Source organism: Cetorhinus maximus, chromosome 15 (assembly GCF_964194155.1).
Source record: "Cetorhinus maximus chromosome 15, sCetMax3.hap1.1, whole genome shotgun sequence".
NCBI lineage: Eukaryota > Metazoa > Chordata > Chondrichthyes > Lamniformes > Cetorhinidae > Cetorhinus > Cetorhinus maximus.
Genome location: NC_135893.1, coordinates 18399236 through 18412591, shown reverse-complemented (window position 1 = coordinate 18412591; position 13356 = coordinate 18399236). Strand labels below are relative to the sequence as shown.

The following is a 13356-nucleotide window of genomic DNA, read 5'->3' as shown; positions in this document are numbered from 1 at the left end:
CCAACGCATCACAACTGTCCAGTCACAAGCCATTACAGTTTGCGGCCACTACTGTTACACCACACTAAGGCCCATGCTAGTTGTACTAGCTCCCAATGCATGGGATACACAGTTGGCTACACCCAAATGTAAACTTGCCTAGATTCAATAAACCTAGTGGCCAGGAATAGCCAACTTTTTTTCTGTCCTCACTTGTGTTAGATTGTGGATAGATTCTAGACTAAACTAGCTCTGAGTTCTGTAGATTCCTGGCTCATTCTGTATTTAATATCGTTCTTGTCAGGTATTGTTACAATTCAATCAAAAGGAAATAATTAACTGGCATCTATAATCATCAAGAGCTCATAGAATTTAAGAAACAACCCTTTTGGAAATTGTTATTTAAATGTGATGTGTCTTTTTATTGTAAAATGTTACAGAATTTCTCCTCTCCATGCTCATGCTAACCATTTCTCTACATCGCAACAGTACTTGAAAAATACTTCATTGACTGTAAAGTGTTTTGGGAAGTCCTGAGGTCATGAAAGATGCTAAATAAATGCAATATTTTCTTTATATCTCCACACCATGCCTTCTGGCAGTAGTACATGTCTTATGGATTGGAAGAAAACGAAAGGCAAAACAAAAGAAGACAATAATAATCTTAAGTAAGAACCAAGTTCCAAAATAAAGAGCTACAGAAATTAATCTGGTTGGATTTTGTTACCAGTTGAGTGGCGCAGTCCAGTAAGATTTACATTTTTTCCTAAATATCTTCAAGTACAATTTTAATTTTAAATTGTATGTTCCTACATTACAATAGTGACTACATTTCAAAAGTACTTCATTGTTAAGTGCTTTAGACATCCAGTGGTCGTGCAAAGCACTATATAAATGCAAGTCTTTCTTTCAGTACAAACCTCTTGTAAAATAATTCAGTAACAAAGCTGCAGGGCAATCTCCCGGTGTGTCACTGTTATTGCAAATTAACTAATTTGCAGCTTTACATTCAGATAAAAGGACTGCAAATGCTGTAAATCTGAAATAAAAACAGTGCAGGTCTGTCAGTATCTAAAAACAAAAAAGGTTAAACTTTCAGGTCGAGATCCTTCATCAAAATGACAAGATCTTGTTTCTTCAGGGCACATCCGCATTAGATTTTACCTTTCTAACATGGCTTCAAAGGACATTCATGTCACCTTCTGTGGAAAGTACCTATACACCTACAATAACTCTTCAGATCTATGAGGGAGGCTTAGGATGCATTTTGGTAGTGCAGGTGATTTCGGGCATTTGTGAATGCATTATTCGAGATTATTTTGTTCCTGTAAATAAGAACAACTGAAAAGAGTCTTAAATAACCGAGAGGTTTCATTACAGGCAGATCTGGGGAGGGAGTTTATTGTAATGGCGGACAGAAAACCCTGTGGTGCTTCAGTTCTCTCTGCGTGTGTTAACGCGGGCTGTTTCCTGTGGAAGCCCAGTGCGCATTTGAGTGACAAGATTATTTCTAGGTAGTCTGCTTAATGTCTGAATTCTAGTCCCACCCTCTTGCTGTGTGTGTGTGTGTGTGTGTGTAAAAAAAAATTGGAATTTTCCATCATGTTTCCAGCACAGAGAACAAGAGAGAAACAAGCAGCAGCTTCAAGGTCTGACTGAGATGTCAACATGTGATGTGGAGGGGATTCACGAGCTGTGGCGCACGGGCTGCCTGGCGCCCCTGCGGGCCTGATTTGCATGCAGCTTTCTGATAGGGTATTGCTGCTAGTGATATCGTTGGGGGCACGCCGTGCGTTGATTGGAAGATGCAAATGAATTGAGTGATGTCATGGTCTATTTATGCAGGAGCTGCTATGCCAGGGAGTGATTGGAGAAGTGGTCCACATCCAACATCTGGAACCTGTGAGTACTGCTCAGTTCTTCATCAAAGGGTTTTATTTCCGCTTGCTGTTTTTTTTTCCCTTCGTCATTGAAGGGCCAGTCAGGGTGGCTGAATTTAACCGCTTGCTGCACCTATAACTTGAACAGGAGAATAGCAAGTTAACAGTCTCCAAATCAATGAACAGCTGATTTCACAAAAAGTGAACAAGGGAATTTTACTTTAATAAACACTTCACAAGATGTTATATTTTTCTTTGAAAGCCTACAAAATAACTTTTTAAACCACATTTCTCCCTTTTGCCTTTAATCTTCCACTTTTTTTTTCCCCACGCCCTCCAACTCCTTTATCTTGTACTTTTCCCCATATGATGAATTTTATATCGACATTCATGTGTCTGCAGAACTGGATTTGAAGATGATGCCAGGAGCTGCGCAACATTGCAATATATTGGGTGAAAGTGGATGTTGGCTGCTGGTCATCTTGTTATGAAGGATTGAAAGTTGAAAAAAGCTGCCTGTTTGCAAACACGGTAAGGATCATATCTTTATCAGAACTAACATATGTACAGTAACATGTAAACAAAAACAATAGTGGGAATTGCCTCTTTAAATGCATCTTGATTATTTTTCTGCAAATTTCGAACTTTTACATTTTGAAGCTGCATAGTGTTCCCAAATTGCAAATCTTAAGAAAATGACTTATTAGGCATCTGTGCCACTCACTAATTATTCTTAAAAGGGGCATTTAAAATCAACTTTATGTCTTTTTCCCCCCAAAAATGTACAGGAATGTAATTTTTTTGGAAGACATTTGAATGAACGATTAACATGACCTAAAACATTCTGAGCCTTGGTATGGCTGACAATGAGAGACAAACAATTGCTTGTGCAAAATTACATGAAGAATTTTGATAGTGCCTCTTACCCGATAGCTTATCTCAACTAAGGGAAAACTGTACAAATTTTAACCAAATTTTCAATATCTACATTGATAAGTTAGAGAATTCCGGTTAAATTATTTTATATTTTCTATAGATGTTGTCCAAACAATTTTTAAATAATGGAATAATTTGTTTCAATTTAGATCAGTTCCAAATAGGTTTTCTTTGTATTCTGAATACTGTACATGTGTTATTCTAAAAAGATATTACTGCAGTTTGCAACAGGTTCTTTTTAATTAGCCCAAATGCAAAATACTACAGTTGCTGGAAATCTGAAATAAAAACAGAAAATGCTGGAAATGCTCAGCAGGTCATATCTGTGGAGAAAGAAACAGTTTGTTGGTCATTGACCTGAAACGCTATAACTCTTTCTTTCTTCACAGATGCTGCCATGATCTGCTGAGTATTTCCAGCATTTTCTATTTTTATTTCTTTTAATAAGTAATAGCAAACTTCCTATTTCACAAAACAATTTTCAAATAAAATGTTACTGAAATGACACTTCAAGTGAATAAAGCTTTATCAAAGAGCCTCTGGTTGTACTGCTAAAGATGGAATATACACATCTCTCACACAGTGTGACAGAGAATGACCACATGGAGGTAGCAGTGTCTTGGTGGCTTAGTGGGCAGATGCACCAGCTAATGTGGTACAGGCCAGGAAGGTGCCCAGTATAATCCCTGACCTGTGGCTTGCTTGATGATCTCATCTGGAGTGGCACTGGAGGGCTGTCATTGACTTTAGCCCCTTTACTTAGGAAGAGGAAAGATTATCCAGAGTACCTGCTCTTGATTAATTTCCAGCAGCCCCTTCTGGCATGAATATGTGGATATCAGGTGAGGACAGAGTCAGGTTTGGATGTGATGTGTCCCCATGCTCGCAAAGCTCCTGATACTCAATGTTTGGGCTGACATGAAGAATGGATGTTTGGGTAACATACTGGAGGATGTCTTGACATCTATGGAATTGTACCCTAGCAAGTGTTAGCACCGTCAAGTGAGAAGAAATAGCCAACAGTTGTAAAAGAAAATTGTGCCTTAAATTTTCTTTAAAACTGACACTTCTCAAGTGGATGAGAAATTCCACCAATTTTTGTACCAAGACAATATTTTTATAAAGAGGTTTCAATTTCCACTTTAATATCTAAGTACACGAGTTGATCTTTTTGAAATCAAATAGCTGAATGGTTCCTTCACATATAGATTTAAGCAGGGGCTTTTAAATGAGCTATTTCACCAGTTTGTATTTAAACAAATAAATGTTTTTAAATCATCTTTGTGTGTGGTCATTCTTTGAACATTTTACAAAACCCTAGTTGGAAATCAGTGCTTGGTGATTAAAAGTGATGGAATGAGTTCAGATCATTCGATTAACACTTATATCCCCAGAACTGTAAGGAATTCAACTCACAATGACATCGAAACATCACTAGTTTTATAATAATGAAGCTACTTATTGTCAGTGACAGCTTTCACAATGAACTTAAAGCTTTACAAGATGTTTATATATACTGTATTTCCTTTTACACTTATTTTCTTTCCTTTTTTCATGTTAATTTCAGTTTCAGCTTCTTTCTAAATCTTTGTACCTATGTTGTGCGCCACATATACCCTATTTTAGAACATTTATATTTTAAAAATTCTAAAGCCTGCATATTACTGTGCAGGGTATTAGTGTACTACAGTGATCTTATGACATGTCCACAATTTTAACAAAGGCATTTATTGTTTATTTCAAATGGATTATTATCTCCATTAAAATAGCAGGCAAAGTAACATCATCCAAATTAATTAATTGTACACTAATATTGCACACTAGTTTTTAGGTTTAAATAGCTCTTTTTCTAATCCTTCAAGGCCTCACCGTGCAAAGAAGACAATTCCACTTGTTCAAATTTGGCCTGAAAACAGCTGACCTCAGTTTCCAGCCAGAACTCTGTTAAATAGAGAGAATGCTCTTGATTTAAAGTCCTAGCCTCCCCACCACCCACGAGAAATATTTAAGTAAAAGAGTACTGAACATGCTGAGTCTGTTTTGCCAGTGTTACAGACTTTCTATACTGCTTGATGATGTACACTGGGCTCTTTCTGTTTTTTGATGGTGTTAGTTGAGAGAGGATTATTGGACAGGACACTGGAAGAACGCCTTGGTGTTCTTCAAATAGTGCCATGAGATCTTTAACATCTCCCTTTTGAACTACCGAAGACGAGGCCTCAATTTAATTTCTTATCCAAATGATGACACATCTGATATGCAAGACTCTCTATACTGCAGCATCAACATATATTTTCCAGCCCTGAATGTCATCTTGTGCTCAAATACAACTGTTTAGCACTGGTAAAGGCATAATAAAAATGTAGATAAAATTCTATTGCTTCAAGTCATTTCTGAGAAGGCAGGTTCCTCTGTACATCAGTTTTCTTTAACTCCAGAAGATAGAGGTTCTCCAGCTACGGAGGTCCCCTGATACCTCACCCATGTGGCCATCATCATCTGGAAACCTGGACAGTAATTGTTGGTAGGTTATTTAATCAATTAGGAAATTGCAGCCAAGTGTGCTATGCCATGTGACATTCACACAAATTGTAGCAGCCTTGGTGTTACATTGGCTGAACTCAACCAAGCCACTATAGACTGGGACTCAAATTTGGAATCTTTTGGTCTGTATAGTTCACCAGGCAATGGGAGATGCTAGTGATTGATTTTCTGTTTTTAGCTCCAAATTCTGTATAGTACTGTTTTGTTTATCTTTTGTCTATGCTGCCTTTTATTTTCCACTCTACATTCCCCCCCTCAACGTTTCTTCTTTCTATCCTGCACTTGCTAATTCATATTTTCTGACTTCTATGCACGCCTTTATGTTTGCTTCTTTATTCTTTCATCTTTTTGAGAGAGTTTCTTTAATGCAGAAAATCACAGGAAGTCACAGCAATTACACTGTACCCAGCAGAGAAGGTTTAAATCAAGGCCTGGGTCAATTGGGAAAGGAGACTAAATTCATGACTCCCCATACTTTTCTAGTGTCTTTACTATAAACTAATATTTTCAAAGTGACAAAATCAAATCCAACAGTCAAATTGGAAATTAGCTATTTTTCCATAGGATTGCTCATGGTGAACATTTATTTTAAAAAAGAACAGTTTGTGGAATAGAATCATACAGCACAGATAATATCACACATGTAATAATGACTCTGACTATAAGGAGGACATTTGGCCTGTCGCACATGTACTTGCTTTTTGAAAGAACAATCTATCAATCCCAACTGAGTAAACCTGGCTCCATTTGCTTGTAAATTGAGTCCCTTTTCAAGAATCCTGAAATGTTAATTTTTAGTTATAACTTTTAAATGGTGAGTTATAGCTTTCAGTTGCTCTAACAATGCTAATGGGTGTTTTCTATTATGCTCTGAGATGTGATACCCTGAGTTAATTGGTTCCTACAAACCACATGGCTGATTATAGCATATTGCTAGCACAGAGCAATCTGAAAGCCAGGAGGAACTCAACATTCATTGAATACAGACACATTGCTTTTATTATTAGTGAGATGAGAATGAATGGTTTTTGCTCCTTATCCTAGGTTGGTTTTTATCATTTTGCTCACTCGTTTGTCCGAGGAAATTGGAGAAATGAACAGGAAAGCACCTTCTCACTAATGGCAAAATCTTGTCATGACATTGACATCATCAACAGTTTGATGTTCGGAAAGAGGTGAAAACAATTACAAAAACATACGTGTAATGGAAGGTGATATCTTCGGCGCTTATACTATTTTGTAAATGAAAAGACAATCTATCTTGAAAGTCCCAAGTTCATTTTCAGGTCTGTGCTGTATTAGCTGGTCTTAGTTGCAGTTGACTATACTGCCCCACTGAGTTAGGGATGGCTTCTTATGCTGATCACTATCAAATGACATCTGCTGGAAAATGCACATGGGTGGACTTTGTGTGAGAACAGGATTGAGCTGAGCTGTGATACAGTCCTTGATGGAGCAGCTTGCCAACAGTCACTGTACAGGTTAACACGTGAATATTGATCAATTTCAGAGAACGTTTTGTTTCAGGTGGGGAGGATGGAGCAGCCCAAAGATAGTGCCTGAAGTTACAATAGGGAAACTATTTTGCTCCCCTCTGGTGAGAACAGCAAACTCCTCATACTTGGTTCCATGAAAGTTCCAACAGAACCAACTAGATTAGTGATGCAATAACTAACTCTAAAGGCAGTTTACATTGTGTCCTAGAAGGTGTTCAATTTGTTTCTTAGCTAGCTGCTGGCTATTTTCATTCAACATCAATATTTTAGAGAATTTTTAATACTATCAAGTAAGAACCCTTTTAACATATGCTATGATTTGAGGCAGCTATTGTAACTTGTGTTTTTTTAAGGTGTTATGTTGAGGACTGTTTAAAATGGTAGTTTCTTAGATGTGAATCCCAACCCAATTGGCTCTAGTGCTGGAGAATTGGCTGCCTCCTGTTTATGACAGGTTTCCACTGATGTTTGAACTCCTCTGCCCTTGTTGGAGGGCTAGCTAGTTGCTCTGCAGTTGAGCAGCAAGTGATGAAGAAACTGAGAGGATATTCCCCATAGGAACCACACCTTGCCTTATCCAGTTGCACAAAACCATTGTTAATTTGGCAGCCTGGTGTAATCTGGCCAAAAAGGAAAGTGGTATGGCAGCAATTGGGATTGGAGATTAAAGGGGAAGATCAGATTATTAAAAGTAAACTACTTTTCCTTGATTTAGAAATTGCTTAATCTTTAGGGAGTATACACATTTTAGACCTGCTTCTGAAATGATGTATAACTTGCTAATAGGTTCCCCAGTGGCTCTTTCCATATAAACTAGGAAGACCCCAGGTTGGAGCTCCAATCTGTGCTGTTTGTGCTGATCTCTGTCAAGTTAAATGCGTCGCTGCACCTGAGTCAAGGAGAGGAAAACAGGACAGATGCTTAATTATCTATGAGAGGAGTTCATGTTCCAATTCTTAACTGTTCCATCTAAGGTTGTCCATAGCTTGTCACAGTTTGGCACAAGATTATTCATTCTCGGGGTGTGAGGGTCACTGGAAAGATTGGCATTTATTGCCTATCCATAGTTGCCCTGAGCAGATGGTGGTGACCTTTCCTGAACAGTGAATTTTTAGTAACAACTGATTAGTTTAAGCCACTTCATAGTCAACCACATATGTAGGCCAGACTGGGTAAGGATGGCAGATTTCTTTAAAGGGCGTCAGTGAACAAGTTGGGTTTTTATATCAGTCTGACAGCTTCATAGTCACTTCACTGATACCAGCTTTTTTATTTCAAGATTTTTAAGCTGAAATCAAATTCTCAAACCGCCACGTTGAGATTTTAATTTATGTTTATCTGGATTATTAGTTGTGACATAACCACTATGCTAGCACATTCCCACCTAGGCTACAAGGATGGCTAGCATGAAAAACAAAATGTTGCATTGGTGCAGTAAGGAGCCATTTGATCAGACATCTCATTTTCCTTTTAAGGTGCATCAAGGTTTCATCATTTGGATCTCTCTCACATTTTACTAAAGACAACAAGGTTAGTTTTTAAAAAATTTGTAACCAAGCCAGCACACCAGTTTCTAGACCTAAAGTCCCATAGAACCGTGAAAGTTTGCAGCATGGAAAGAAGCCGTTTGGTTTATTGTGTCCGTCAACTTTTTTCTAGAGTAATCCAATTGCCCTACTTTCTCCCCATAACTCTGTATCTTCCTCTCGTTCAAATACTCCTGCTGTTAATTTACATGTTATGTTGATAAATATATCTCAGCATGATATGAAGTAATACAGACAAGAAGCTCCCAAATTTCTACTTGGTATGTGCTGAGGTGGCTGATTTCACGGGAATCAGTAGTTAGGACAATTAGCAAAGGTCTGAGATTGAACTGTGGCTTTACTGGTCATGAGCTCAGTTACTTACTAGACAAGCTCAGCTGAGTTGAGAATCAGCATTTTTATGGTTCCTCAAAGACTGCTTTTAACATGCATTGTGTAGAGTTTATGCCTCAGTGAAAGTTCCTGGTCCTGATCACTGTGGAGTGATCTTTGGAAAGTACATGTGTGGGAATGTAGGATTAGAACAGGATGTTGTTGGCTGTAATGATTCCTCCCTCAGTTGATTAAACTGCTGATGCACTGTTTTCGCATCACACACGCAGAAGGGCCACTTGGGTAAAGTATACATGTTATTATATCCAATCACAAGTCAGCATTTTGAAGGGAGGAAGATGGAGTTGACCAAACAACAACTTGTGTTAATAGGTACAACTGGGTAGCTCTGTATACGTCACTGGAATTTTGAACTCAAGATCTCCTCTTGGTCCTAGTTAATGCGCTCAATGGTTCAGTCCCTCTTCAACTGCAGCCAGGTGGGAATACACAGGACAAGATGCACAAAGTGTCAGTTTAGCCAAAGTAAAGGGCCTGGCCAAAATCCAGGGGAGACACCTCTCAACTCTCCAATTGATTTTCTATTTTGTTGTGATTGCTGGTCTAACGTATGATGACCTGAATTACAATTCCATCACATCGTGCCACCAAAGTTAATATGTCCTTCTAATTTTCTTTTTTAATTCTGCACAGTTCATGTTAAGAGCAATCCCTTAATGCACTGCTTCTCAAATTATAGAAAATCAGATACAGATTAGTAATTCAGTCAAACAGTCCTTTCTGATTGTCCCATTTCACTTACCCAGAAACATAAATAGATTCCTTGATGGCTCAGTGAGTTTATAAGTGCATAACTGAGTTATGAAGACTAAAAAGACCCCAGTTTAATTTGTCATATTTGCTAAATTACTTGATCCCTCGGCTAGGGAAGATTCCCACAGCTATTCATTATCCAGCCGCCCCAGCTTAAAATGAATATCTGTGAACATAGAGTGAAATCAGGATCAAGCTTAGCAGTGACGTCTGCGCAGCTGAGTAGCCTGCCCACACAATGTTAAATTTCACCAATGAATAATGGTTACGTAGACAAGCTACCAAAGGCAAAACCTGTGACTGTGGAATTATACTCCAGCAATTGGTCAATATTTGAAAGAGGAGTGAAGATTGCTGAGCAATCATTTACAGAGAAGTTATATTACTTCTCTCCTGTTTGTTAGGATAATAAAACTGTTGATGGCTTGATGTAGGCATAAAGTATTAACCATAAAACCACCGGTGCCAGGTATAAAACATCCTTTCTACTGTCTCTTGTCAGTTTACTCATTTATGAAACCATTTTGGGTGAAATTGGATAGCAAATTTATAGACCATTGACAATTTTTAGGCATTTAGTTCCAATTGTACTAGCTATCACATTAATTGACTGTTCTTTGCATGTACGCCATGACCTGGTGTGTTGATAGGCTGTTTGCATGTAGGAGGCTCCACTGATAATCCCAATGCTGTTCTCAGAGCAGCAATCCTGCCTTATTTCTTCCTTTGCCATGCTCAGCAGTGCTGAGGCAAATTGCAGTGCCCCGATTGCCATTAAATCCAAAATCAACCAACTCAGCACAGCTAAGTATTTTCTAGTTGAACTGGCTTAGTACAAGCTTGTCGGCCTTTTCAGTAGCGGTGGTGGGGGCACATTTCCATTTTTTTCTCATTCAAGGGGTCAACGAGCAAATTTCAGAAAGATAAGGTTTGGCACAACAGTAAAGTGAATTTTTTAAAAAGTTGTATTCAGAAAATAAACAACTTACTGAGCAAAAATAAAGCATTGTCAAAACAATAATTTGTTAAGTTTAACAAAGGTAATTAATAAAGATGACCAGACTGCGAGGGGGTCAGTGTGTGTGCCAGGCTCACTCCCAGTCTCAGGGCGCTCACTCACTCATCCTCACCCTCTGTGTGAGTGGGTGCTGGTGTGTGATAGTGAGAGTGAGTGGGAGTAAGGCAGACTCTCACTCACTCACCCTCACCCTCTGTGTGAGTGGGTGCTGGTGTGTGGTGGTGAGAGAGAGTGGGAGTAAGGCAGACTCTCACGCACTCACTCTCACCAACACACGCACACTCAAACTCACTCTCTCACTCCCACATAACTCACCCACTCTCACTAACCCAGCCCCCTCTCTCTCTCTCTCTCACACATACACAGACTCACTCCTACACACACAGACACACACACACTCACTCACACACACGTATGCGCGCATACACTCACTCTCACTCCCCACACACACACTCACCCTCACTCCCACACACACACTCACTCCTGCACTCACACTCACTCACTCCCAGATGCACATTCTCACTCTCCCTACAGACACAATCTCACTCTCACTCACACTCCACCCCCCCACACATACACACACACCCCCATTCACACTCTCATTCCTCCTCTCTTCCCCCTCTCACTCTCTTCCCCCCCTCACTCTCTCCCCCCTCACTCTCTCACTCTCTTCCCCCCTCACACTCTCACTCTCTTCCCCCCCTCACTCTCTTTCCCCCCTCACTCTCTCACTCTCTTTCCCCCCTCACTCTCTCACTTACCCCCGCACTCTCTCACTCTCTTCCCCCCCTCACTCTCTCACTCTCTTCCCCCCCTCACTCGCTCACTCTCTTCCCCCCTTCTCTCTCTCACCCTCTCACTCTCTTTCCCCCCTCACTCTCTCACTCTCTTTCCCCCCTGACTCTCTCACTCTCTTTCCCCCCTGACTCTCTCACTCTCTTCCCCCCCCTCACTCACTCTCTTTCCCCCTCACTCTCTCACTCTCTTCCCCCCTCACTCTCTCACTTCTCTTTCCCCCCTCACTCTCTCACTCTCTTCCCCCCCCCTCACTCTCTCACTCTCTTCCCCCCCCTCACTCTCTCACTCTCTTTCCCCCCTCACTCTCTCACTCTCTTTCCCCCCTCACTCTCTTTCCCTCTTTCCCCCCCTCACTCTCTTTCCCCCCCTCACTCTCTTCCCCCCCCTCACTCTCTCACTCTCTTCCCCCCTCACTCTCTTTCCCCTCTCACTCTCTTTCCGCCCCCTCACTCTCTTTCCCCTCTCACTCTCTCACTCTCTTTCCGCCCCTCACTCTCTCACTCTCTTCCCCCCCTCACTCTCTTTCCCCTCTCACTCTCTCACTCTCTTTCTGCCCCTCACTCTCTCACTCTCTTCCCCCCCTCACTCACTCTCTTTCCCCCCTCACTCTCTCACTCTCTTTCCCCCCTCACTCTCTCACTCTCTTCCCCCCCCTCACTCTCTCACTCTCTTTCCCCCCCTCACTCTCTCACTCTCTTCCCCCCCTCATTCTCTTCCCCCCCTCACTCTTTCACTCTCTTCCCCCCCTCACTCTCTTCCCCCCCTCACTCTCTCACTCTCTTCCCCCCCTCACTCTCTCACTCTTTCCCCCCCTCACTCTCTCACTCTTTCCCCCCCTCACTCTCTCACTCACTTTCCCCCTCACACTCTCACTCTCTTCCCGCCCTCACTCTCTCACTCTCTTCCCCCCCTCACTCTCTCACTCTCTTCCCCCCTCTCACTCTCTTCCCCCCCTCACTCTCTCACTCTCTTCCCCCCCTCACTCTCTCACTCTCTTCCCCCCCTCACTCTCTCACTCTCTTCCCCCCCTCACTCTCTCACTCTCTTCCCCCCCTCACTCTCTCACTCTCTTCCCCCCCTCACTCTCTCACTCTCTTCCCCCCCTCACTCTCTCACTCTCTTCCCCCCCTCACTCTCTTCCCCCCCTCACTCTCTCACTCTCTTTCCCCCTCACACTCCTCACTCTCTTCCCCCCTCACACTCTCACTCTCTTCCCCCCTCACTATCCCACTCTCTTTCCCCCCCCTCACTCTCTCACTGTCTTTCCCCCCTCACTCTCTCACTGTCTTCCCCCCCCTCACTCTCTTCCCCCCCCTCACTCTCTTCCCCTCCTCACTCTCTCACTCACACACACATACAGACTCACTTTCTTACACTCTTCCTCACACACACGCACTGTCCTTCTCATACACTCGCTCACAAGCACCCTCCCCTTCATGCGCTCGCTCGCACGCGCTCCTCCTCTCCGGCGCTCGCGCGTGCACGCTCCCCCCCCCCTCTCGGGCGCTCGCTCGCGCGCGCTCCCCCTCTCGGGCGCTCGCTCGCGCGCGCTCCCCCTCTCGGGCGCGTGCTCTCGCTCGCACTCGCGCCCTCGCTCGCACTCGCGCCCTCTCTCGCTCGCACTCGCGCCCTCTCTCGCCGTCTCTCTCGCCGTCTCTCTCGCCGTCTCTCTCGCCGTCTCTCTCGCCGTCTCTCGCGCCGTCTCTCGCGCCGTCTCTCGCGCCGTCTCTCGCGCCGTCTCTCGCGCCGTCTCTCGCGCCGTCTCTCGCGCCGTCTCTCGCGCCGTCTCTCGCGCCCTCTCTCGCGCCGTCTCTCGCGCCGTCTCTCGCCCTCTCTCGCGCCGTCTCTCGCCCTCTCTCGCGCCGTCTCTCGCCCTCTCTCGCGCCGTCTCTCGCCCTCTCTCGCGCCGTCTCTCGCCCTCTCTCGCGCCGTCTCTCGCCCTCTCTCGCGCCGTCTCTCGCCCTCGCGCCGTCTCTCGCCCTCTCTCGCGCCCTGTCTCGCTCGCACTCGCG

At 42.9% G+C, this 13356-nt stretch overlaps 1 protein-coding gene across 2 annotated transcripts in view; it reads left to right on the top strand.

Moving 5' to 3' along the window:
• The window catches only part of LOC144690448 (putative oxidoreductase YteT), a 264733-nt gene that overhangs the window by 146355 nt on the left and 105022 nt on the right, over window positions 1-13356 (top strand). For both annotated transcript variants that reach the window (XM_078557962.1, XM_078557961.1), the window contains exons 7-9: window positions 1825-1881; window positions 6384-6514; window positions 8311-8365. In XM_078557962.1, the coding sequence (XP_078414088.1) occupies window positions 1825-1881; window positions 6384-6514; window positions 8311-8365 (243 nt within the window). The remainder of the gene's footprint in view (window positions 1-1824; window positions 1882-6383; window positions 6515-8310; window positions 8366-13356) is intronic.